At 39.4% G+C, this 26,062-nt stretch overlaps 3 protein-coding genes across 9 annotated transcripts in view; 2 read left to right on the top strand and 1 right to left on the bottom strand.

Moving 5' to 3' along the window:
• Positions 1 to 15,990, top strand: part of TRPM7 (transient receptor potential cation channel subfamily M member 7) — a 50,839-nt gene extending 34,849 nt beyond the window's left edge. Inside the window, exons 22-40 of the mRNA XM_014264591.3 lie at positions 780 to 954; positions 1,500 to 1,632; positions 2,445 to 2,629; positions 3,250 to 3,382; positions 3,862 to 4,577; positions 6,585 to 6,661; positions 7,497 to 7,556; positions 8,532 to 8,613; positions 8,991 to 9,061; positions 9,546 to 9,583; positions 10,519 to 10,544; positions 10,874 to 10,924; positions 11,013 to 11,078; positions 11,735 to 12,018; positions 12,331 to 12,413; positions 12,734 to 12,939; positions 13,906 to 13,957; positions 14,051 to 14,157; positions 14,458 to 15,990. Of these exons, the coding sequence (XP_014120066.2) occupies positions 780 to 954; positions 1,500 to 1,632; positions 2,445 to 2,629; positions 3,250 to 3,382; positions 3,862 to 4,577; positions 6,585 to 6,661; positions 7,497 to 7,556; positions 8,532 to 8,613; positions 8,991 to 9,061; positions 9,546 to 9,583; positions 10,519 to 10,544; positions 10,874 to 10,924; positions 11,013 to 11,078; positions 11,735 to 12,018; positions 12,331 to 12,413; positions 12,734 to 12,939; positions 13,906 to 13,957; positions 14,051 to 14,157; positions 14,458 to 14,588 (2,676 nt within the window). The 3' untranslated portion in view covers positions 14,589 to 15,990. The remainder of the gene's footprint in view (positions 1 to 779; positions 955 to 1,499; positions 1,633 to 2,444; positions 2,630 to 3,249; positions 3,383 to 3,861; positions 4,578 to 6,584; positions 6,662 to 7,496; positions 7,557 to 8,531; positions 8,614 to 8,990; positions 9,062 to 9,545; positions 9,584 to 10,518; positions 10,545 to 10,873; positions 10,925 to 11,012; positions 11,079 to 11,734; positions 12,019 to 12,330; positions 12,414 to 12,733; positions 12,940 to 13,905; positions 13,958 to 14,050; positions 14,158 to 14,457) is intronic.
• The window catches only part of USP8 (ubiquitin specific peptidase 8), a 29,671-nt gene continuing 19,309 nt past the window's right edge, over positions 15,701 to 26,062 (bottom strand). For 4 of the 7 annotated variants that reach the window (XM_026791311.2, XM_005483382.4, XM_005483384.4 and 1 more), the window contains 3 exons: positions 25,796 to 25,938; positions 25,296 to 25,428; positions 24,144 to 25,082 (listed from right to left, as the gene is read on the bottom strand). In XM_026791311.2, the coding sequence (XP_026647112.2) occupies positions 24,897 to 25,082; positions 25,296 to 25,428; positions 25,796 to 25,938 (462 nt within the window). In that variant the 3' untranslated portion in view covers positions 24,144 to 24,896. Of the gene's footprint in view, positions 22,472 to 23,000; positions 23,730 to 24,143; positions 25,083 to 25,295; positions 25,429 to 25,795; positions 25,939 to 26,062 lie in introns of those variants that run through there. The other 3 variants (XR_012582144.1, XR_012582145.1, XM_074549286.1) reach the window with 3 other exon arrangements.
• Positions 19,168 to 23,776, top strand: USP50 (ubiquitin specific peptidase 50). Its single transcript, XM_074549291.1, has 6 exons — positions 19,168 to 19,355; positions 19,761 to 19,956; positions 20,567 to 20,764; positions 21,236 to 21,378; positions 22,466 to 22,598; positions 23,175 to 23,776. The coding sequence occupies exons 1-6, from the start codon at positions 19,168 to 19,170 to the stop codon at positions 23,337 to 23,339; spliced, it is 1,023 nt and encodes a 340-aa protein (XP_074405392.1). The 3' UTR covers positions 23,340 to 23,776.

Raw genomic sequence — 26,062 nt, 5'->3', positions numbered from 1 at the left:
TCTGTTTTGTTCTCAGATGTCAGAGACTTAAATGAATATGATGAAACCTGTCTTGATGCAGCTTCCCATTTAGGTCTGAAATCTGTAGCCTTTGTGTTCTTTAGGCCAAAAGTTTTAACTTTAGTGTCCTGAAGCACCTTCATTGTTTTGTGCTATGGAAAACTGGGAATAGATTGTGCTTCTCGTCATCTCCCACAAAAAATACTAAAATTGTGTAAACTTAAAATTAAATAACCTATCTCTACTGTAAGTAGCTATTGTAAATGTTAAAAACGATTTTAAGGCTTCAGAGCTGTATATATGAATGTGGAAGGGGCTTTCGTGTTTCTTCCCTCTATAAAATGGTTCTTACAAATTGCATCCTCTCATTCCTTAAAAACAAGAGCATCAAGTTGCTCATTTCTCACTTTGATTTCTTACAAGAGGTATAGGTTCTTTGCTCCTGCCCTTGGAAATCTACCTCTGTTTTTTGTGCAGCTGTTGAGTGCCTTTATGAAGGAATATTTCCTTGTGTACCTAGTAGCGTTCAACTTGAAAGGGAAAAATGCTCAGTTGCCTTTGGCCAAAGGTACTAAATACATGATAAAAAAGGACAGGAAAAATGTGGGTTTTTAAAATTATTTAACAAAATTTTCTGAGTGAAATATTTGTGTCCTGGACTCTTTTCTTTATATAATACATAGAATTTCTCAAGTGTAACCTGTCACTGTAAAAGTTTTTAGAGTTCTGAGATCATATTTATGGCCTTTTGGATTAACTGACTTTTTTTGTGTTAACAGGTGGCCAACATGTTTTACATTGTGGTGATTATGGCACTTGTACTACTTAGTTTTGGTGTTCCCAGGAAGGCAATACTCTATCCTGATGAGGCACCATCTTGGACTCTTGCTAGAGATATTGTGTTTCATCCATACTGGATGATTTTTGGTGAAGTCTATGCCTATGAAATTGATGGTAAGAGACTGCAATTATGAAGCAAGTAAAGAGAGAGCTTACTCTGATAAGGTCTTATCAAAATCTTATGAAATTCCAATTTTATCAAAGTCCCAGTACTGTTGGTATTGATTCCATTCAATGGAATATTTCCCTTTTGTGGATTGCAGCTGTATAACTATGTGACCTGATTCTTCATTTTCTTTATAAAAACTTGTTTGGCTAAGAATGAAAATTACATAATTACAATTTCTCTCAAGGCTATTCCTAGCAAGATTTTGGAATTCTGCCGCACAGCTATCATGACAAAATTCTGTCTGTGATGATGTACTATGCTTTTTTTAAAAAGCCAATAATATGATTACAGCATGGTATCAGCCAGAAACATTGTCTCTGGTATTTTTCTACCATGTTCCTAAATGCCTGGAGACATTTCAAACTGCAGAACCACTGCATGATGGTTGTTGCAAAATTTAAGTGACCTTTGGGGGTCTTTTTGTGTCTGTACCTGCTGGGAGTTCTAAAAGATGTACATGTCATCTCTGTGTCTTTTTTTCCCAACACAGTGTGTGCAAATAATTCTGATGAAAAGGTTGCTCATCTCTGTGGCCCAGGAACATGGTTGACCCCGTTTCTTCAAGCTGTCTACCTCTTTGTACAGTACATAATCATGGTTAATCTCCTGATTGCATTTTTCAAGTAAGTGTGTAGATAATAGTTAATTTTTGCTAATAATTGGACAAGTGTCTATCTCACTGCAATAAGATAAGATCTGATTCCAGACCAGAGCAATCCAATTTCCTGGAAGTTTTTTCAGGTTCTAAGGCTGGTCTTTGTCTCTTCCTCACTGCAAGCTCATGGCTAAGTTAGGGAAGCGTGTGATGTGACTGGTTTATGTCCCATCTGTGAGCTCAGGGGAATCAGAAGTTCAAAGAAATTTGAAGGAATTTTGTACCTTCTCTTTGTCAGAAAACAAACAAAACAAACTTGTTTCTTTGTCTTAATTGACTGTTGTTCCTAAATTCATTTATTGTTCTCCAGTTGGTTGGGTTTAATTGTAGTTTATAGTTCTCTGCAAGTGTTTGATTTATGGGCATAAGCAGCATATGGGCACAAACACTGAAGAAGGCAGACTGCAGAATTAACATGGTGTGATATAAAATTCTGGGTTTAGTTAGAAATAATTAATTTTTTTGTTCAGGAAACTTAAAATTTGATCTCAGTGTAACTTCTTTCTGAGTAAAGATACTGAGTTGTTACCTGGTGGGAGAATTCCTTTAGCCCTCTCCTTGCTCTGAATCATGGTGTTCTCTTGAATGTGTTTCCACTTCCATAAAAATAATTTTGCTGCAAAAAACAAGTTTAAGCTTTTGTCTCTTAGGCCTCAGAATTCAAGATTGTTATCAAAGTCTTAAAAAACAAACAATCCAACAACCACTGAACAAACACCAACAACTCCCACCACCCCAAAAAACACCTTGATGTGTTAATACTGTTCTGTTCCCTTTCAGCAACGTGTATTTACAAGTCAAGGCAATTTCAAACATCGTGTGGAAGTATCAGCGCTATCATTTCATTATGGCCTACCATGAAAAACCTGTTCTGCCTCCGCCACTGATCATTCTCAGCCACATGGCTTCCCTCTTCTGCTGTATATGTAAAAGAAGAAAGACAGACAAGGCTTCAGATGGGCCAAGTATGAACAGTTACCCAAAAAATTCAGTAATGTTTTCGATATGGTTAAAGCCAACTGTCAGAAAAGCACCATGTTCTTGACTATAACGTGTATTGTGAAGAAAGTCAAAGTGGGTCTTAATTTTATGTGTTTTCAATATTGGTAATTTTTTTGAAAATCACCATGGTTTTCTCAAGAGTTTAATGCTAACCCCTAGAAATCTCCACTAAAACTAACCTATCACATAAACAAATAGATGAGATTTCTTGTTATTTGTAATTGAGAAATATTTTTTTTCTTTCTGTAAAGCTTCTTTGAAACTTTAAAAATAAAATCCAGCTAAGGAATCTAGCTTCTGCCTCAAAGGGGCATTAAAGGGTAGAGTGTAAGGATTGATAATATTGTGTACAGATCCTCTCAGAATTACTATTTTCATTTTATTTTATTGTCAATCTTTGACCTTGAACTTATTTTTGCAATGAGAGAGGAAGGGTCTTAGGTGGCCTTCTGGTAGGATTTTTTTTATTTTTTATTTTATTGCAGTTTTATTGTTAACATATTTTGTAGAGTTATGACTATTCGTTTTCAGCACCTCTACAACTTCACTACATATGTCATCTTAAATGTTGATCTCTCTTTAGAACTCTACCTGACAGAAGAAGATCAGAAGAAACTTCATGATTTTGAAGAGCTGTGTGTTGAGATGTATTTCAATGAAAAGGATGATAAATTTCATTCTGGAAGTGAGGAGAGGATTCGAGTCACATTTGAACGGTAGAATATTTACAATTATAATTTCTGAATAGAGAATTAGAACTTTTACAGTTTTTTTTTTTTTAATGTACTTTAAAGGGGGAGAAATGCAGCTGAAGAACATAAAGTGTTTATGCAAATTTTATATGATATCTTTCCATTGCTGAGCAGAAACTGATAATGTGATTGATTCTTCTTGATGTATAGAAGCACTCAGTAAACTGAGGCAATTGTATTATTTAATTTCCCATGAAGTTTTAAGAAACTGATAGATGTCAGAAAGTGCTGTAGGCCCTCAATTGACAGCTGTTTTCATGCTGTGATTCAGAAGTATGTACAAATGTTGTATTACAAAACAGTCCAATGCTATTATATTATTGTGACATTTCAAAGTTATTCTTCCTCCTGATTAAATGGACAGAAAGGGTTATAATTATGGGCTTTTTTGCATATTGAAAAAAATACAATTCATATCTACTTCATTATTTGATTTTTCTTAGGGTGGAACAAATGTGCATTCAGATAAAGGAAGTTGGTGATCGTGTCAACTACATTAAAAGGTCATTACAGTCTTTAGATTCACAGATTGGCCACCTCCAGGATCTGTCTGCTCTAACTGTGGATACTCTGAAAACACTGACTGCCCAGAAAGCTTCAGAAGCCAGCAAGGTTCATAATGAAATCACCCGGGAATTGAGCATTTCAAAGCATCTGGCACAAAACCTCATTGAGGATGGCTCTCTCAGATCTTCTGTGTGGAAGAAGCACAGCATTGGAAACGTCTTTGGTTCTTTTCCGCAAGGAGGCCTTGAGAGCAACAATGCTTTACTCTGTAACATTTCCATCCGTGATGACAAAGAAGTCCAGCATAAGACAATTGGTCAGGAGTTGGCTCTGGCTCCCCGAAGAGAAGAAAAAAACTTCCAAGAGGCAGGTTCCTCAGGCAGTGCCTTATTTTCAAATGCTGTTTCCCCTCCAGAACTTCGCCAACGAATACAGGCTGCAGAGATCTCGAAATCCACTAGTAAAAGTAAAAAATTAGGCAACTCATCCAACAGCATGCCTCATGTAACATCCCCAACTACAAAGTTTTTTGTTAGCACTCCATCTCGACCCAGTTGCAAAAGTCAGCTGGATTCTTCAGCAAAGCATGAAGAGACTGTTTTCTCTAAGGCTACAGAAGGAGATAATAATGTAGAATTTGGTGCATTTGTGGGTAAGTATAACAAAGTAGATTCTGAATGTCCTGAAGTCATTATTAGCTGCTCTTATCCTCTTGCTTCTGGCTCTGCTTGCCTTGCTTTCACCCAACCTTGTGTTGAAAATGGAGGATACGTTAATTGTGGTTTTATTCATGATGAGAGTGACACTAGTGATAACTCCAGCTGCAGAGTTGACAAAAGTGCTCACCAGTCCCCTGCCAAGTTAGAGAAGAACAAGCCCCAAACGAAGTTCTCTTTGTCAACGGGCGACTTGATGGCAACAGTCAACCGTGGCGGCTCGCATGGAAAATTGAATATTAAAGATGAACTTTCCAAAAGTCAGCATGTCCATGCAATGGAACTGCAAACCCGAGATTTATGTTCTAACATCCTTATGGGACTGCTTCATAAACTGTGGACCAAATCTAAGCCACAAGGTTTGACTTATCAAGAATTGTATGGTATTTTGGGTGTATTCCGGTTGCAGGTGACTTTATTCTACCATTTTGCTCTGCTTTTTTTGCATTTAACATCTCTAATTTCCCTATGTTGCTTGAATGTTTTTTTTAACTGAAATTATAATTTCTCCATAATTCTGTCACATAGACAATATTTTTCTGAAAAACATTATCCAGTTGTTGAGTCTAGCATTTTTGGGCAATTAGCAGCTCTACAACTTGGTACGGGCACTGTAGACAAACCTTTTGTGGCTCATTATAAAGCTCCTGCCTTCTGATTGCATAAATCAAAAATATTGTCTATTCCTTGACGTAATACAGAACACTACTCAGGCTGATGGAGTCCTGGACAAATATCTTTGTGGTATCTGTGTCAAGCTGAGGGTTCCTCCTATACTTTATTTCTAAACACTGTTACAGCTGGGATCTTCCACTGTTGCCTAGGCTAACCTGGGTTGGGGCTGTCATTTTGGAAGCTTCCAAAGTCCTTTAATTCAATACAACATTTTGCCTCCCCTCAAGTTCTGCTTAACAGTAAAAAGGTGGATGGTTTTGGTTGGTTACTTATCTATTTGAATGGTAAAACAGTGGCAGATTCATTGCAAAACACAGGTGTGGGTTTACTAACTGATCCCTGTAAAGTAGATAATGCTTTAAGTATGCTTAGTGTTTAGTAGAAGATTGTAATCTGGAATTGTCAGGTTGTCTGCAGAGGTGTTGTCTTGCTAAAGTTCTTCAGGGATGTCTCAGTGTTTTTCAGAGATTTGCTGAGGTTGTATAAATTTAAATCTGTAGACAAGAGTTTATTCTACTGCTGTGAAACTTGGATTTCTAAGAAGTTACCTACATTAGCTATTTATGTATAAATGCCTCATGGTTGAAAAAAGAAAGCAAGGCTAAACAGAAGTTATGGACAGTGATTGTACAACTCTTATCTAATCTTTAAATGTACTTCACCACTAATAACTTTGAATACTAACTATACTTATTTACTGGAGCCAGATTTTTTTGTATATGGTCCTCTGACATCTCTAGCATTTAGAACATACCCTTCATTCTTACTGTCCACAATTTGCATCACTTGTGATACCATGCAGGTTTCAGTTGTGAAGCCAAGTAGATTTTCATTCATTATAGAGCCACATGAATGGGAGAATTCTGAAAAGTATTGCTTTCAACTGGGAAGATGAAGGGTATATTGTAAAAGCTACCTCCAGGAAACTGTCTGCTTTCCCTTCATTTGTCAAGCATACATGAAAGTGCTGTAATCCAGGCCTTGTTCCTTTCCTGTGAGGAGCATACGCTTGAGTAAAAATTTAAAATATTAGCTTTATTTTCTGAATGGTGGTGCTCCACACCTCAGTGCAGGAAAGGCAGTAGTTTGATGTTGTTACACTGATCTTCACTTGAGCATGTTTGTAATGTCTTTCCTAGTGCAAACAGGCACACAGACCCTAGGTGGTTTGTAACCCTTTGCTATGGTGATGCAGACTGTTGGCATGGTCAGAACGTTGGAGGTTGCCTTTGATTTTGAATTCTCTTTTTGAATTCACTGTGTCAAAGGTCACAGAGACAGCATGGACCTACAGCGGTTCAAAGAGGCAGCCAGCAAAATGAGGGAGAGAAGTGCTGATATTGAGGTGAGCATGAAAGTCTTTGTCAAATGTGTTAATGGGGATCATTTTCTTTTAAACTTTGATGTCACAGTATGTTTGGAAATAGTCTAAGACCAAATATAATCAAAAAGCACAATCATTACAGACTGCACTTTGCATCTGTTTGATGATTTAAAAAAAATCCGGTGAAAACTCATGTAACCTTAACTGCCATCAAGTACTGTTGCTTCATAATAGGATGGTAGTGAAATAACCAAGCTCTGAGGTTATGAAAGCTAAGATGACTACAACTGTGAATGGAGATAAAATTAGGTATCCCATAATTAGTGTTCAACTAAATGTTTTACACTCATAACTTTCAAGATCAGCCTTTAGAAAGACTAGAGTAATTTATGTTATAATTTATAGAGCAAGGTGACAGTGTATATAATTTTCAAAAGTGACAAAAATTGTTCATTATGCTTCCAAGAAGAAAAAGCTCTTTAATAAACTAAAATGAGTCATTTCCATTTCCTTACAGAAATTTCCTTAGAGAATAATAAAAATTACTCAAACGCAAAAGTAATTAATCATAAACCTGCCTTCCAAGTATTATAGTGTGTGTATCTATATATATGTATATCAATACAGTTTTTGCTACGTAGCTGTTGAATTAGTACATACAAATTTGCAGTTATGCATTCAGGGGAGAATACACCTGAGAATTGCATTGTGACCATTTGAAATGCTTCTATTCTGCTAAGTTGCTGCTTCTGAACCTTTCAATGAGTATAATGTGTGACCAAAAAGCTTTTTGTATGTATTTTTGGCACAGGTTTTTTGGTGTTATTCTTAAAAATTTGCTTTGTTTCTTTGATAGGAGCAGCAGGAAGACTTCAAAAAAGCTATATTGGAAGGTATAGAGACAACCAGACTTCAAGTAAGTAAAGTTAGTTTCCATTTATTAGGAATCTTATTTTCAACAGGTACTAAAAGTATTCTTTCCAGTAAAGACAAGGGTCTCTGTTCTTATCTGCAAACTGGATGTCTCCTTGGCAGAGGTCCAAGACATTCTAGTGTTTAGGGATGTAAAGAAATAGGTTTTATGCACACAACCACACACCAGAAAGGCATTTTGGGCACACACACTCACAGAGGTCTGTGTATGTTTGAGTGTGGGGTGTATTCTGTAAGAGGAAGGGTGAAAAAGGGTGGCAATAATCCTAACTGTTATGATTTCAGGAATCAAATGCAGGGCACAATGAATTTTTACATTTTATTCACCACTGGAGTTAATAGATGAGTAAGCCCTGTGCCACTCTACACACAGTCCTAGTTTGTGATGAAACTACCTTTCTCCTTTTTTGCTAAAGAAATATTTTCTTGTCAAACACTGACCACCTCAGTACATATTCCAACAGTGTGTAATTGCTGTGGAGTATGTCCATAAGGAAGTTGCATTCATAACCCACAGGTTTTTTACATTACAAGAGTTTACTACATTTTGTTGGTCTTTTAAGTGGGTGCAAATTGAAATTTAGTTTCTGCCAGAGCCATATAATTATGTAGGAATTGATAGCAAACAAAGGCACAAAACAGATGAGCAGAACATGGTACTTGTAGGGATCCAGTGTAATTGACACTTCTGTAGTTCTATGCTATTGTAACATTGCCTTGCAAAGAACTCTCTTGGTCTGGGTCAGGATTCAAAATATTACAGCTGGTGGCTACTGTGAGAAGAGCATTTTAACTGAATTAATGCAGTCAACTTGTGCATTTCTGTGCAGTGAGGTATTTGAAGTACATCCAGAAATTTTGAAGAATCCTGGCCAGATTGTGTTCCAAGAGCAGCAGTTGAAAGCAATAATGGTAATGATGACTGATGGTAATTTTTTTTTACAAATTTTTTTTGTAGGGTCTTCAGACTGACAGTGATCTACAGCAATCCAGTTCTTGTGGTGGCTTCACTGACCCTCTGACAGCCCACTCAGAGCAGTGTAAGTCTGGGCTCTGCTCAGGTCCCCTAATGCTGTCTCTAACTTGCCTTGCTAATGGCTATCCTAAGAAGATGCAGAGGGAACACAAATGGTTGAATAATCTTGAAATATTCTCATGTTTGGTAGTACTTGACTCTTCTGCCTCTTGTGGTTCTCCTTGCTGTGCCAGCTCAGCCCTGTTGCCTTGGGTTTACCACGCACAGCCAGAGCTGTAAAGCACAAAGCGATCCAGCTAGGACTGAAAACTTCTTCTAGAGCTGTGGGTCTGCCTTGTTTCATGAGAGCTTTGTTGAGCTGTGTGTTTGTTCACTGTTAGGAAATGGGTGACAGTGACAGCTGCCATTCTTTGTCCAGTTACAAATCTCCTTCATTTGCAGTGTACAGCAAGAGCAGGAGAACATCCAGTGAAGACACACAGCAAGTTGACTCCAAAGCAGCTTTACTGACGGTTTGTATCAATCTTTTGTGACATTATAGCAAAACTAGAAGCTGAACAAATAAAGGAGAAGAAACTGATAAAGAGTAATACTGATTTGTGGACTTGCTTGTTCTAGGAGGCAACAGGAGACCTGTTTTCACTAAGGGAAGAAATTGTGTATGTTCTCACTATGAAAATCTGTGCTGTTTTCTGTTTGTAGAAATAAAATCAAAATTCTTTTCTTTTAAGGAAAAGAATTACTTATATAGTCCATAAACAGTAGTGAATATAGAGCCTTATTTATTCTTTTAATTGTAGTTACCATTTCTTGGTTGTATTTGGGTCTCTCCATTCAACTGCAGTTCAGTACAGCTTGGTTTATTTCCAATAAACAGGCTTTACTCAGAGAGCTTAAAACACATTATACACATTACCACTCCACCTCCAACTGAATAAACTGTGCTTTCCTTACAAAACTGAAGCCCTCTTTTCTTTCCTCTCCTTTGTTTTAAAGGATTGGCTGCAAGGCAGACCTTCAAATAGCAGTCAAATGTAAGTAAGCTTTCTACTAATGGAGCAATTTTCACTCTGGATGTTGATCTGTTTTTCTTTTTGGTTGTCTTTGGCTATAGTGATATTTAGTTGCATTTAATAAGAAAAAACCCACAAGACTTTTTTTTCTTCTAATAAATAACCAAATGTATTCATTGGAATCGTAGGATAGTTGTAGAATGGTTTGGGTTGGAAGGCTCTCCCAGCCTGTCTCTGGAGCAGAGGGGCTGCAGCCCTCCCAGTATCTCTGTGGCCCCTCTGGGCTCTCCCCAACACATCCCTTTACCCTGGGGGCCCCAGGGGTGGCCACAGTGCCCCAGCTGGGGTCTCTTGCAGAGTCACCCCCTCAGCCTGCTGGCCCCTCTTTTGGGGTGCAGCCCAGGGCTGGGTTGGCTCCCTGGGCTGCAGGGGCTCAGGCTGAGCTCTCACCATGCTTTAGCAGGCTCTGTTTAGATTAATGGTGTCACACGTTGGAGGGCAAGCATGAGAATGTGTGGACACAGCTCCCTTCCTGGTAAAGGTCTTTACCCAGCCTTTTCAACTGTAACCACCTCTGAAATTATGCATTGTTAACAATTACCCCCTGAGTTAACTGTTAAAGCCATTACCTTATTATTTATCTGATAACAGAAGGGTAAACTGTTGTGAACAAGTTTTAATTAAAGCACCTCTGTGGGAACGAGCTCTTGTGATGCAAACTTAGCATAATGTTGTGCATGACTTGGAGGTATTTAAAGTGTAGCTGTAAAAACATGAGATTACTTAACAGCTTTCCATTACTATTTAGTAATTAAGAAACTTGTACTGCCCTTGAAAAATAGGATAACGGGATAAAAGTGGTACTGTGAGGTTAACAAGGTGACCTAGGATGAGGTGTCAAAATCAGGGAATGCAGAGTAAGTTTGAAGGTGACTGTTGTGTTTGGCATTTGACAGGCCATCGGAAGAAGATGCATTGAATGGTAAGTTTTCTTTCTGCTCTGAAGGTGAGAGATTTTTATGTATAACCAACTGCTTGGGTTTGTATGGGAATGTGTTTAATTGATGGTAATTTGGAATTTATTGGACACACAAAAGTGTGATTTTGAAAAAATTTTTTAACAATTTTTAAGTAAGCAGCCAAACTTTAAGCACTACATTTTTCCCCCCTGAGGTACCACAGTCTCAAGTGCAATATTTAATTATCTTCACAGCAGATCCTTTTCAAACTGTAGTGTGGTATTTTAGCACACAAATTAGTAGCTAGAGTATCTCTTTTTTTCTTCTTTTTTTCACCTTAATCTCTTTTCAGGCATTGCTTCTCCTTTCAAGCCTATCATGGATATCAATTACTATTACTCAGGTCAGTCCCTCTTACAAACTAATGCTTGTATTTTTATTGACATTTGTAAGATCCTTAAACTTCAACAAATGCTGTAATTTTCCTCTAGCTGTAGAAAGAAATAACCTGATGAGATTATCACAGAGCATTCCATTCACTCCTGTGCCTCCAAGAGGTAAGAACTGTATTTCTTCTTGCTGGTTCACTGTGGTCTTTTGGGGAAGAAAAGAAAACCTTATATGGATTCTAATTTGGTTGGATCCTTCTAATATAGAAGGATCAAGGATATATATTATATCTAATATAGAAGGATCAAGAAGGATCTGATATAGAAGGATCAAGGCAAAGTTCACAGTTTGTCACAGCAAGTGTGAAACTGAAGTCTTAATGAACTAAAAGAAGTCTGTCTTAGAGCACTCAGAAATATATGTGAGTATGACACCTTTTCTAGGGCAACTCACTTGATTATGAAATGTAGATTTAATTATAGTTGTCCTCAGAAACGGTGTTACAGTGATGGGAGTATTGTACTAACAGTTTTATAACAAACTCTTCTTGAAGGATTCCTTTAAGTTGTCTTCACTTGTTTGAACTTTAAACATTTATTCAGTGTTCTTAGTGTTCTTTGAACAGTGTCCTTAATAGGTCTAAATAGGAGGACAAATTTTGCAGCTCTGTGAAAAAAGCTGCAGAGGGGTCAAGTTTTTGTTAATTCAAGATGTTTGTAAGGACTTAACACTGCAGCTTGTTGTAAGAAGCGATGTGTTTTCAGTGCTTTTAATTTCAAACTTGGCAAGTTCAGCTCAGTGATGGCTTTTGTGCTGTCTGCAGGTGAACCAGTCACTGTGTATCGCCTTGAGGAGAGTTCTCCCAGCATCCTGAACAACAGCATGTCCTCCTGGTCACAGCTGGGGCTCTGTGCTAAAATTGAATTCCTAAGTAAAGAGGAGATGGGAGGAGGTTTACGTCGAGCTCTCAAAGTTGTGTGCACGTGGTCAGAGTATGATATCCTGAAATCAGGACATCTTTACATCATCAAGTCTTTTCTTCCTGAAGTTGTGAACACTTGGTCAAGCATTTATAAGGAGGACACTGTGTTGCACTTGTGCTTGAGAGTAAGTTCTGTCTTTGTCAATTATTAAACATGGGCCAGCACTGTATGTTAAACAGGAATTATTTTCCCACCTGTAAACTAGTATATGCTTATTAGAATAAGAAAAAAAGTTAGTGTGGGGTTCTGTATGAGCAAAAGTGTTAAAAACTCTACTCCAGGATGGCTTATTTAATCAAATAGCTCAAATTCTTAAAATACAGATATAATTTTAAAAGCAAGTAATCTGTTACTCTGCCTTGGGGGAATAGACACTGTTCCCACTGCTGGTCCCTGTTCTGTTAAGCAGCTAATGAGGTGTGGGTTTGACTCACAGGAAATTCAGCAGCAGAGAGCAGCACAGAAGCTCACCTTTGCATTCAACCAGATGAAGCCCAAATCCATCCCATACTCTCCAAGGTGAGTGTATTTAAACTGCCATTATATTGCATGCTTTTGGCTCAGGGCAATGCCTACAGGATGTTAATAGATGCATCACATATATTAAGGTACTGATATGTAGACATATCCTGGAATATTGCTGTGAATGTGGCAAGCAGAATTGTCCTTGGCAGTATTTTCCACTGATATTTTCTGCACTGATTCTAATCTAGTGAGATAATCTAAATGGCTTTGTGTAATAGTTTAAAAGTATTTAAATTGTTAGAATCAAATAAAAATCTTAACCATAATGATAGATCGCCATTTTGGAACTATATTAATTAAGTGTAATTTTCCAGGTTCTTGGAAGTTTTCCTGTTATATTGCCACTCTGCTGGCCAGTGGTTTGCAGTTGAAGAGTGCATGACTGGAGAGTTTAGAAAATATAATAACAATAATGGGGATGAAATAATCCCAACTAACATGCTGGAGGAGGTTATGCTGGCTTTTAGCCACTGGACTTATGAGTATACAAGAGGAGAACTGTTGGTATTAGATCTGCAAGGTAAGGCCCTGACTTTGAAACTTGGACTGGGGTCAAAGTCTATGTGGGTTTTTATTTTGATAGCATTTTGTTAAGAATTTGTATATTTGTAATAAACAACAAGGATTATCTAGTGCTGCTTCTTCTAGTTAGTTAGGATCTATGATTTTCTTATTTAATCATATTATGATAAAGATTGGAAAGGAGCTCTAAGAGCATTGAGTCCAACTTTACCCAGCACTGCCAAATCCAGCACACTCCATGTGCCCAGAAACCACCCCAGACAGCTTTTAGATCCCTGCAGGGATGGTGACTGCACCACTGGGCAGCTGTTCCAGGGCTTGACAGCCTTTTCAGTGAATATGTTTTACCTCATATCCAACCTAAACCTCCCGTAGCATTTTCTTATCCTACTGCTGGGGACTGGCCCCCACCTGGCTACAGTGTCCTTTCAGGTAGTTCTAGACAGTGATGAGGTGTCCCCTGAGCCTCCTCTTCCCCAGGATAAACACCCTCAGCTGCTCCTCACAGCACCTGTGCTCCAGCTTTTTAGCTCTAATATAGTATTACATCTTGCAGCAACACAGAAACTATAAATATATACATTTTCCTAATGAAATGTGCCATAAGAAATGCTATTTTTTGGCACATTTGTGTAGTGCCAATGTGGTAAGCTGGTTTTATCCTGAATTCTGTGCCAAATATTCTGGCAGTGAGAACTGTGTAGGAGATTTTTCTCATGGGTGAAAACTCAAGCTAGGAAATGCAAAAAATAGATGGAAAAAATCTGAGCAGTACAAAGTGCTTGCTTAGGAGCAATTTTCTAAGGGTAGAGAATCATGTGTAGTTTGGGTTGCATTTGTTGTGGGTTTTTTTCTTGGAAAAGCTGAGAAGTCATAGCTAAGGATTCAAGGCTTTTTAATATTAATATATTTATGTAATCAGAAGTGTATCAGATTTAACTTTTTCTTCATGTGCTGTCTGAAGGTGTTGGTGAAAATTTGACAGATCCCTCTGTGATAAAAGCTGGGGAAAAAAGGTAAGGGTTAAGAAAGACTGAAAGTATTACATAAAACTTTCCCTGGAAAGAGAACACATGCCAAGTGATGTTTGTGTGCACTTTGTCTCCAAGGTCGTATGATATGGTGTTTGGGCCAGCCAATCTGGGAGAGGATGCAATAAAAAACTTCAGAGCAAAGCACCACTGTAATTCCTGCTGCAGGAAACTGAAACTTCCTGGTAAGAGCTGCAGGACCCTCCTTCTGAGACACTGATGCCATGAGATGTTGTGTGATACGTAATGAAATAGTCAAGGCATGCTGTGAAAGTTTAACAAGTCATAAACAGCAATTACATAATTTGACTTTAGGCTTCTGATTGCACCTATGATTAAAAAAATCCCTTTTTTGATAGTGCATATCCTGGAATTCCTCTTCAAAAGTGCATTTGCATATCCAATTCTTTGCTAGGCTTTTATGCCCCATTGATTCTACTAGCTCAAGAAATAGTAATCATTATGACTTTGTTCTGTTTGTACAGATCTGAAGAGGAATGACTACACACCTGACAAGATCATATTTCCTCAGGACGATGCCCCTGAACTGACAATTCAGCCTGGAAGCTGCACCAAAGATTCCGATCCGGCCAATTCCATCCGTCTGATGCTCTGATGATGTGACCAACTCAGTGGCTTCGCTCAAACTTCCTGGAACCTCACCAAGTTGTCACTTACCTTTCCTCACTATAATGAAAAGAAAGACTTGTCAAAACAAGGATTACTGTCTCATAAGTGGAATTTTGGCTGGTCCATAATCTAAGGATTTTACCTTGTGATAACCATCTACAGAGCAGCATGGCAGCTGATCCTTCTAAAGGTGGAATAATGACAAGTATTTAAGATGTGTTTTTAAAGGGGCTTTTTAAGCAGAAAGTTTTATTTTTTATTTTGATTTAGTGGAGGATTTTCTTCCTGTAGTCCTGTGGTGGGAAATATGCCTTCCACCAAAAGGATTTTGGTAGTTGATGTTTTAAGGTGAAGCATTTGTCTTTTTGGCATTTGTCTTACTGGCAATGAGCAAAACCAGGAGAAAGCACCTACCTCTGTAAAGCCAGAGTATTCTTAGAGTGTTTTCGGAAGTGTTCCACTAATATTTTCTCACCAGGTGTCTTTTAATCTGACCTTTTGAAGAGGACAGAGCCAAATGAGGTGTATATAGGATGCCAATAGGCTGAAGTTGAAGGTAGGAACTTGATCTGTTCCAAAAGAGAGAGAGAGTCTCCTGAATCAGGATTCTTTCAGCTTCATGACTGTACAACTGGGCTTGGTTGCTTTTGTTTTGTGAAATAGAGCCTGAATTGTGCATAATGAAATTTCTTGTTTTACACATTTCAATTTTATCAAGTCACTGTCAAATAGTAACAAAGCCATGATAGACTGGTATAATCATATTTAATAGAAGAATTAGTTTGTGCTGGTCCAAATAAGTTGCCTTGTAAGAACACAAGTTGGAAGTGCTTTCCCTTGTACGTACGTAGTGACTGCTTCAGAAGTTCTGCCTTCCAAAGATCTCCTACAACCAGTGTATCGAAGCCGAATGTACACATAACTTGTAAATGTATTTAAAATTGTGTAGAAAACATCTTTAATGTTATGTTATTTGTGGTACTTACTTAAGAGAGACTAGGGTTGGATTAGCATTGTGTAAAGTACGGGAGATTGCAATGCACCTTCATGCCAATAAAATGTAATTTAACTGTCCCAAATATTGTTGAGCATTCAGCAAGAAAAGAACCTGTTGTCCAACTGAAGTTTCATGCTGCGATTTTTTTTTTTTGTTACATAGGTACTAATTTGTAATTTTTAATTAAAAGGGCAGTATATAGCTCTATAAATTTTTTATTCAGTAGTGTATCTTATAGATACAGACCTAAGGCACGAACACAATAGTTGTTTAAATGGTGTTTTATGTTTGATGGGGAAAGGTAAAATGTTATAAGGATATAATACTGTATACATTTTGTATATCATTAAATCTTTAAAGAATCTAAAATAAATTTATTCTTGTTTACAGACTTCTGCTCTCCGTCTCAGTCTGAAGGGTTATTTCGGTGAATTTAACTCTTTATGCAGAAAAGTAGAATTTGCCACGCTGGATCAAAGTAGCTGTTAGCCTTTGAGGTATCACAGCTTGGGCCAACACCAGAAACTAGGGAGGTAAAAAAGTGAAAACTGTCATAGCTGCCAAACACATGTGAGGGGATTCATGAGTAAATGAGTCAAAAATAGCTCTTCACAATTTTTAATTCTTCTGACTGCATCACCTCCTGTTGCTGGGAGGGAATGGGCAGATATTCCAAATGTACTTGCACCTTTCTAAAGTAACAGCAGCACTGAGTCTGTAAGCGTGACTGGCTCTGCAAATTGAGAGACATTTCCAGAGGAGTCTCTGGTGTTTTGAAAATGTGACCGAATTTCAGTGTAGGAAAGAAGAAAAAACATTTTGAGAAAATTGCAAGTAAAAGCTGGGAAACTTTGTTTCTTGACAAACACTTAACTACGCACCGTTATTTTGTAGCTGTGTTACTGCTCTTCAGTAGTTCTGCTTGTGACTCATTTCTTAGCAAAATAAACAGATGTGACCACCTTGTGATGGGTGTGAGTGATCGTGGGGAGTGCTCCTTCTGCTCAGTCTTGCAGTGACTCAGGCCTGGAGCTTTTTCAAGACCAAAAGGGACAAATGTGGTTGGGAAATGCCTGTAAGATTTGGAGTGGTTACCACTGTTCACATTTCTGTACATCTGCCTGGCATGAGCTGTGTGACTTACAGCTTGCATTACATGAGAAGTGTTTGTCTAAACTGACTGAGAGGGGAGAAATGTGTAACTTCCAGAAGTGATCTGCCTCATACTTGCTGGGAAAAAAATCATAAATGGCAAGTACCCTTTAGGGAAGGAATTGGAAAAGTGTGGTGGCAAAGGGCAAAAACAAGTTGGTTTGAAAACGAAGCCTGACTCTGTTTGGACAGTGCCACATCCTGCTGATGTTGGGCAGTAGGAATATGAAAACTATTCCATGGAATTCAATTTGTCTGAGAACATCAAGTGTGGCTCCTCTGCTGAAACCTCATCAGTCTAGAAATGCTCTATAAATAGGGAAGTGTTGTGATCCTTTAGCTTATAAGTTTTCTTTACCAAAAAGGAGGAAAGTGATGGAACTGGAACTTCTGATAACTATTCAAGAAAAAAAGTATTGGCATATCTTCTTAGAACCTAGCTTTTAAATAGAGGGATATAATTCAAACCCTCTCTGATTATTTTTTAGTCAAAATCTGAAATGCTTTAGTGAATTTCCAACTAGGAGGGTATTTAAAAGGGTATTTATCCTATAGAGAAATTAATAAGCTACATAATTTAGACTTTGGTGGATTAATTAAAAGTCATTTGTTGACTGCTTTCTTGCAGTATTTAGGTGGTGAAACATTTCAGAGAAAACCAATCCTAAATTCACTGTGGTAAAATATATACAACCAGCTCCTGGGGAACTGGTTTTTTAGCTGCTGCTCAGCAGCCTTGTGGTTTGGAAAAGGAGGGGTTTGGTTTTTATGCTTGACAGTGATTTCCTACATGTTAAATCTTTGTGGTTGCATCTCACTTAATGCCATAACTCTTAACACTGCAGGAATTTTGAGAGGGAAAAAGACTACAGCTGGAGACTTTGTAATAACAGTTCATATTAAATGTTCCTAAAAGATCAGCTGGGAAAAAACAGCACTTCTTAATATGTAACAAGGCTTCTGAAAAAAGTTCTGATGGTTTAATATTTCTTTTCTCGATTAACACTTTTCCTTGCAATAATCCATTTTGTGGTGAGAGTAATGGGAAGTTAATTCTCAGCCGCAGAGCTTGCAGTTGGTAGCATCCATGTGGATTTGTGTATCATGTTACATTAAAATAGTAAGTCAAAGTCTTGATTCAGATTACACAAAATGTGGGAATAAACATATCCAGTTCCATTTACAAAACTGAACCAGATTTTTGAGGGGTCAATAGCAGTGACAGCTGTCCCAGGAGTGCTGGAGACATCCTTTGAAGTTTTACAAGATGATTAGGAGGTGTTTTACATCACTTCATGGGCCTCTTCTGTGGGTACTTGTTACATTCCAGGTTGTCTGTTAAATAGGGAAAAACTGCTGCTCTCAGTGGCATGTGGAATTTAGAGATGAACTGCATTAACATAGCTAATTAAAAGCCATCTGCCATACCTTTTTTCTTCCCTCAGGAAAATCCTCATAACACCAAGAAGCTAATTCATTATGATGTTTTGAGGTAGTTCCATCCCTTTATGATCAACACTCTCGGTCATCACTGCCCTTCCAGCAGAGCATGGCAATAATAAATCCTAATCCAAGTGAGCAAACATGGATAAAGGTGTTGGGCCAAAGTTCCCTGATCAGTGGAATGGAGCTCTCTTCCCAAAGTTTTCTGTTCTGGCTGGCACAGGGAAAGGAGATAGAGGCAGGGCTGGCCAGGTGTGTTCCCTGGCCAGTGTTACCAGGTGACATCACAAGGGGCTGGGGCAGGAGATGCTGGGGTGACAGGATGGAACACGGGACTGAACACAGGGCACTGCTCGTGTTTTTTCTACGGAGATTGCTGCGGGTTTAGAGTTCTCTGCCCTGCCTCAGAATACAACATCAGCCTCTAAACAAGAACAGCAACATTGGTGAGCAGGTGTGGGTGGTGTAGAGTCTGTGTTCAGCATCTCAACTGTCTGATTGGGGATGGGGACACTTTGGCCCAGGACAGACTTATGCAGCCAGAAAACAAAAGTACTAAAATTTTCCTAGCATGAATTAAGTAACATTTTATAGCAAAAATCTGAAGAACAACCTGCTTCTAGTAGCATCTGGACTGCAACCTATGGTTTTAGAAAACAGGTGAGTACTGTACCCAAGGAAATGAAATATAATGTAATATGTACTATTAAGCATTTTGCTCTAAAAATGGCTATTCACAAGTGGTGGTAGTTTTTGAGTAATTGTGTATGGAGTAAAAGAGTGAATAGAATTTTAGGAATAAGTCTTAAAACCTCAGGTGTTTAAGTAACACCTCATAATGGCTTAGTGGGGAAGATGAAGAGTCTTTGCCACTATAAACCTGGTGAAAATAAATGTGAATGTAATTTTAAAGAAGAAACCGTAGCATTTTAGATTCCCACTGGTGCGGATTTTTCTCACAGTAGGTGGAAGGATGGCATGGAAATGGAAGTACTCCCCCAAGGAACAGCTGGAGGACATGAGCAGCCTGCACCCAGGGCTCACAGGGCTGCAGAACCTGGAGAACACGTGCTACATGAACGCGGTGCTGCAGTGCCTCTGCAGCCTCTCCCCGCTCGTGCAGTATTTCCTCTCAGGGAAGTGGAACCCAGCCCTGCACCAGTGAGTCCGTTTGTTCTCCATACTGAGGGCTCTCTGCTTGGCACTATTTTCCTGCCAAAGGATATGTGCTGTCATGAGAATGTCCAAGGCACCTGCCAGCTTCCCCCAGGCAGTTCCAGTCAGATTGGCCACCAGCTGGTTTCCTTCTCTGAGAGCCCAGCCCTTTTCCTTGCTGGTCCTTCAGCATGATACTTTTCTTCCCATATTGATGGTATTACCCGTTACTATTGTCTTGATCATGATTCCTACCACTTTCTGGGATCTGCAGAGTCCCTCAAGCCAAGTGACAGCTGCCAGAGCTGTACTGTACCAGCATCTGTTTTCTCAGTTTCTGTACTGTGCTCCCATTTGAAGGCAGACACTCTCTTCTCATCCATCACCTGAAACTCTCCCCTTTTTTCCAAGGGAGATCGGAGAGTCTGCGACTGCCTTTGGCTGTCTGGTGTCTGACATGTGGCTTGGAGAGTTTGACTTTGTTTCCCCTGAGGCTTTTCACTCTGTCTTTGGGAAGCGGCACCCAGCTTTTAGCAGCAAGACTCAGCATGATGCTCAGGAGTTCCTCATCTGTGTGCTGGATGACCTCCATGAGGCTTTCAAGCAGGTGAGAGCCCAGCTGTGGTGTTTTGGGAACTACAGCTGTTTCCTCTGCGTTTCATGACTTGGCATTCCATGTAATAATTGCCTATCATCCTCTTCTGAACTCTATGATGGGGCCACTAATAACTTTCCTTTTCTATCTTTGTTTCTGACCCATGGACACACAATTATTAATTTGCTTCTTGTCTAATGCTCCATCAAATTGCAGCCCCATCTAAGTCACAGTGCTGGTGTAGCTTCACTGTCCTACCTCTGTCTCTCCTTTCTCCTTCCACAGTTAATGTTCTTCCACTTTCTCATCTGCCTGAAAACTTCACGTCTGCCATGCCCCCACGTCTTTCTCCCCTCCAGAGCCACTGATAAAGAGCTTTTCAAGCAATTAATGCTATCAAATGTCTGAATTGTTGTATTTTTGTTACTTTTCTCTCAGAAAATGAATCAATCTTAGTCTACATGTATGAACCATCAAGTAACAGCATTTTAGAGCCATGTTCTGTGGCAAGACTAACAACTGATCAACCCAGGGAGTGGGCAGCACCTATTAAAACCCAGTGAAGGCACTTAACAAAACAATTGCTTATCTACATTTTGTCAATCTTTTTCCTTCTGTATAGCCAAGCCAAGAAAGATGGAGCTCTGCTGCAGGAGCAAGCACAAGGAGTAGCAGTGGCACATCTATTATAACACACTTATTTGAGGGACAGCTCAGTTATGCCATCAGGTGTCTGACATGCAAAGCCCTCAGTGACAAACCCGAGAGCTTCACCGTCCTCTCCCTGCCCATCCCTTCCACCAGAGTGTGCTCTCTGCAGGTACAACAGCCAGCACCTTCCTGCTGCTTTCTGCTTCAGCTGGGACTAGAGGCTTAGACTAATAAGTTTTATTGGAAAAATGCAGGGCTTGCTTTAGTTACTTTGGTCTCCTGAGCACTAATGGATAGTCTTGGATCTGGTCCCTAGAGAAGTGGGGTGTCTTTACTGGTCTCAGAACCATGGAGGCTGGTAAGGTTACAAGAGCAATGCTCAAGAGTTGCCAGGGGATGAAGGATATTAAGATTATTCAATAGCAGCCGTGAAGGTTTTATTCCAATCATCCAGATATTTCTGCCTTGGTGGGGAGAATGGAAGCCAATCCTGGCTGCTTTGTCTTGTGAATCTTGTCAGCCTTGCTGCATCACACTTCAGTTAGGGGGAGCAAATTCATCTCTTATATTGCTTAGCACCTCCATGGGTGGAGGGAGATCTGTTCAATCGAGTGATGATTGGATTTTTTTCCTTTGACAGGACTGCCTGGAATGCTTTTTTCAGCCAGACACACTGACTCGGAACAACCAAATCTACTGCCACTGGTGTGGAAGCAACCAAGATGCAACAGTAACAGCCTCCATAACCAAGGCACCACAGATCATCATTTTTCATCTAAAGAGGTATAGTCTAAGTGAGGTAGGACATGGCCAGCTCCTGGGCAATGTGAGTCATGAAGGTGTTTGCCTGAATGGAAGCAAATCACTGCAAATAAGTGGGTTTAGTACTTTAGATACCTGAAAGCTAAAAGGGCCTTTACAGAAATACAGCTGTCAAACATGCAAGTTGCATTCCTGAATTTCATGTACGGTGCTCCGCCTGTGTCCTGCAGCCCACCAAATTTCTCCCTGTACTTGGGATCCCCTCTCCAGAGGGAAGAGAACTGCACCAGGCAGTGACTGACTACAGCCCAGTGCAGTGGCTCATCCAGTCCCTGAATGATCCCTGTGAATCAATTCCTGTGGCAGCTCAGAGCCTGTGCCTTGGCTTCCAAAAGCAGGACTGACTGGTTTGCTTGCTGCTGCTGCAGTTGAGACACTCTGGTTTTGTTTATCCCTTTTCTAAATCAGTCCTAAACAGAGTGATGCCTCAGCAAAGGAGCACCTGGGTTAGCAGATTTCACTAGCCACACATAGCCAGATGCTGAATTTATTCTAAAGAATTTTTTTTCTTAACAACTTTCCACCTATAAAGAAAACTACTCTGGGATGATTTGACTTCCCAGAACTATGTATCTGAAGTTCTTATTTAATTTTCCATTCAGCATCTGCTTTTCTCAACATTCTCAAAGGACATGTGGTCCCCAGCTGCAGCTCTTGGCCACACTGTGAATGTTTAAAAATGCAATAATGTACTCAACGTTACAGAGGGAAGAGGGATGAAGTCTGGCATGAGAGAAGAGCTGACACTGGCACTGCAGTCCAGTCCAAAATGTTTAGGACACAGCGAGACTGATGCACAGATACGACTTCAGTCTTTGACTGAAGGATCAGGAAGCAAGAGCTTTGCTTTTCTTGCTGGACATGTCATGAGGGTTTGGTGCATTTTTTGTGAGTTTACTGCAATACACAACATTACCAGAGATCTTTCTTTCAAATGCTGGGCAGTCAGTTGTTGGTTTTCCCTCCTCCCAGGAAAGTCAGTTAAGCAATGACCACAACACAATCAGAAGCTGAGGGTCATTTAAAATCGTCCAAAAATTCATTTCAGGTTTGCCTGGCAGGACAAGAACAGAAGGAAACTCTCAACCACTGTCTGCTATCCGTTCAGCGATCTGGATCTCTCTCCCTACATCTCCACATCGTGTAACAACAATACAGAGTACAGCTTGTGTGCTGTAGTGGTAAGCTTTGCCCTTCCTGCTTTTATTGGGAATGCCCTGGCTCATGGAGCAGATGAAGCCTGTGTTGGTTTGGACTGAATGTATAATGAATTATAATTTAATGTATGTTTTGTTGTACGCTTTTTTCTACCAGCCGTGGACATAATCCAGTAACAGTACGTAACTGAAGGACAGAGACATTATTTCTCCTTCTTCCCCAACATCCCAGTTTTAAAAGAATGCTCTCCTGGCACATAATGCCTCTTCAGAGTAAACTTGCAGGCTGATCCAGCATGAATCCTCGTTTTAAATAAGGCCATAGCTCACAACAATGGGGTCCTCTTATAGTGTCCTGTATTAGGGCTAATAGTTGGATTGCAAATATAACTGCAAAATAAATAAGCATGATCATCATCCATTAACTCTGGTTGAAAGAATTTATTTGAATTAACATTCCCTGCCCTAAGCCAAAAGGGGCTAGAACCCTCAGTGCCATCTTTTCCAAGTGCATACATGAAACCATTGCCAGTTCCTAGCTTTGCCTGTAAGGAGACAGAACAGGAGTCTGGTTTTAACAGACTGTGTTGTTTGTTACAGAACCATGCTGGAGATCTGGATTATGGCCACTACACGGCCTTCTGCAAGCACTCAATCACCCAGCACTGGTACAGCTTTGATGATGCCCAGGTCACCAAGATCCCAGACTCTGCAGTGCAGGCTGACACAGCTTACCTCCTCTTCTACATCTCCCAAGGCTACTGACACCCTGTTAGTCTTGAAAAGGAACACTAGGTAGGGCAGCACCTAGAATTCACCAGCAGCATTAGCCAACTCCTGTTTCATCAATAAACTAGAGCATGTGCACCACTGATCAGCTGTTGTGGTCTTTCAGGAAGTGACTCCTAGAAAGGACAGTTACAGCCCTAAGCCATGACGGAATGTGCATCTGCTCCATGTGCACAAGGGCCAGGGTTGTTTTCCATGACACCCTTCTTGCACCCCTCAAAACAACATGGATGTTGAGCACACAGATGCACTTACCTGGAAATTCTTCTTTTTCTGCTGGTTAAGTATAGTAGGTTGTTCTAAGCTGCCTTTCAGGAACTAACAGAAGGATACCAAAGTGAAAGCACACAACCAGACCAGACTGTGCTACAGAAGAGAGGATGGAGTGACCATTAATACAGAAGAAAGAAAAAGGCATTGCTCTACTGATGTAATTTTTGTTTCTCCAGCACTTCAAACTTGTTTGCAAGTTGCAAGCTTCTGGAAAACAATCAATATTGGCCTTAATTCCACCAGCAAGACAGACACAGACAGACAGGTAAAAGCTCAGAATGTAAGACTTTTGAATGCCAACCTTATCAGAAAAGGAAAACTAACCCTAATCCATAGCAGAGAAATATGTAAGATGCAACTAAAAGAAGTTTTTAAACTAATCAGCTCTATGCAAAACAGTATTTTTATCTGGAGAACCTTTAAACTGTGTGAGTGTGAGTCAGATTGTTATTATGTACAATCTTGATCATTACATAACAGCTGAGAATGAAAAACCAAACCCAAACATACATTTAACAGGATATATTTTTAAATAATTTCTTCATTAAGGTTTTTAATGCATGTGTACATGAAAATTTATATTAAAAAATTAAAAAGGAAAATCTTGTTTAGAATAACTCTGAAGTGCACAAATATTGACAAAAGCTAACAGAAAAAATAATACAGCTCTGCTTTTTTATTAAGTAGTGTTGCAATTACTTAGAGCTGGCAAATAAATGCAATCCTCTGAGTTTTAGAGATTCTCACAAAAAGGACAACATTTTATTATATACATAATTCTGATGTGCAAGTATGCAATCAATATGTACACTTACATTCCTAACTGTTTACATCGTTCTAGAGTATTCACAGTAGAGTCAAGCTTAAGGTTAGAAATGTGAAAAGGCCATTAACAGTGAAAGAAAAAAATAAACCAAGATATGCCTTGGGATTTTAAGACATTTTAAACTACTTGTTAATAGATTTCAGATGACTAAGCTAGAATTTAATTTTGGAGCAGACTAAAAATATAGTTCTTTTTTAAATAAACAGTAATGCAAGTATGCTTGTAAATGGTTCCACAGATGGCAGTATGACCACAAGCATTGCCCATCAGTCTGATTGTGAAGCACTGCCACGGCCCCAGCGAGCCCTGCTGGCAGACACCCTGCTCCTCCCACTCCAGTGACTGTGTCTGCTGCACTTCTGCATTTTCGTGTGCATTCCCAGGCCTACTTTGCTCTTGAAGAAAGAAAACCAGTTTCCTTAAGCCACATCCCTTTACGTGGCCATGTCTACTGCTCGCTGTTCATAGGATGTATAAAAGAGAATGTAAGCAGCTGAGGACTTCACCGAGGACGCCGAGATCTCGGACACTTCGTGGTCATCAAACTTAAACCAGCGCTGCTTTGAAGCGTTTTTGCAGTAGGCTGTGTAGTGCCCCCCGTCCAGCCCACCGTAATGATTCTGTGAATGTAAGGCAAGGGTTAGTGGCCTTCAAAGCTGCCATTTCTTCCCTGCTTAGGGAAATCATCTAGAATGTGAAATTTTTACTAAATTGTTCTTTTTCAGAATGCAACTTAATCTGTAACTACAATGCAGCCTGGCTGAATCACAACAGGCCACCCTGAGTCCTGGCATAAAGTGCAGCTGGAGTTTGAAACGTGACTGGTTACTCACCGATACTGAGAACAGATTGTATCTCTTCAAGGAAGTCTTTGGACCAATAACATACTGAGAGAGGTCAAGAGTTTCCAGTGGAAAATCTACTGAAGTTTGAAGCTTTTGTTTCCATCTTCCATCATAGGAAAATCTAGAGAATTAAAAAGCACCATGAAAAGCTACAGGCTGTTCACAAGCTATTCCACTGTATTAAGCATGTTTGTTTTCCCTGTTTTTAACCAGGATGTGATCTCAACTAAAGCCCCCAGTTCTGTTAACATTTGCTCATGTGTCTCTTAGTAAAAATAACAAGAGATCACTTGTGAAAGTGCCTTGGGAGTTACAGCCTTATAAAAGAAGCATCAGATGAAAATCAAATTCTTGCAACATTACAACTGGTAATGTATCTGTGACCTTCTCTAAGGTAAAATGCTCAGCCACTACCATGGAACAATCCAGTTCCATCAAAGCCTGGTCATTTAATCCCCAGTAATATCCACCAATCGCCATTTCCTTACCGTTTCAAGTGCACAAGAAGAACAGGTGGTAATTTCCAAATTTCTATTTTTTTCAAAGAATCCCTTCGAGTTTTGCAATGGCTACAGTAAAATCTATTGTTATCAGTGAGCTTTTCTTCTTTGGAGAACAATCTAAGGCATTCCTAAAACAAAATACAGAGATTGTGAATGGTAGGTGTTTTTGCAAGTATAACAAAAATGCTTGTTTCCCATTTGGTTGTTAGCCTGCATTGGTTATCTACATCCTACATTTCACTGAGGAAAAGT

This window comes from Zonotrichia albicollis, chromosome 11 (genome assembly GCF_047830755.1).
Source record: "Zonotrichia albicollis isolate bZonAlb1 chromosome 11, bZonAlb1.hap1, whole genome shotgun sequence".
Lineage (NCBI taxonomy): Eukaryota > Metazoa > Chordata > Aves > Passeriformes > Passerellidae > Zonotrichia > Zonotrichia albicollis.
This window is presented reverse-complemented; position numbering and strand designations above follow the sequence as displayed.

Excerpts from the sequence above, each read along its gene's own strand:
- USP50 (XM_074549291.1), top strand. The coding sequence starts at position 19,168 with ATGGCATGGAAATGGAAGTACTCCCCCAAGGAACAGCTGGAGGACATG. Across the intron at positions 20,765-21,235 it reads CCAGAGTGTGCTCTCTGCAG|GACTGCCTGGAATGCTTTTT; the intron begins GTACAACAGCCA and ends TTCCTTTGACAG. Across the intron at positions 22,599-23,174 it reads ACAGCTTGTGTGCTGTAGTG|AACCATGCTGGAGATCTGGA; the intron begins GTAAGCTTTGCC and ends TGTTTGTTACAG.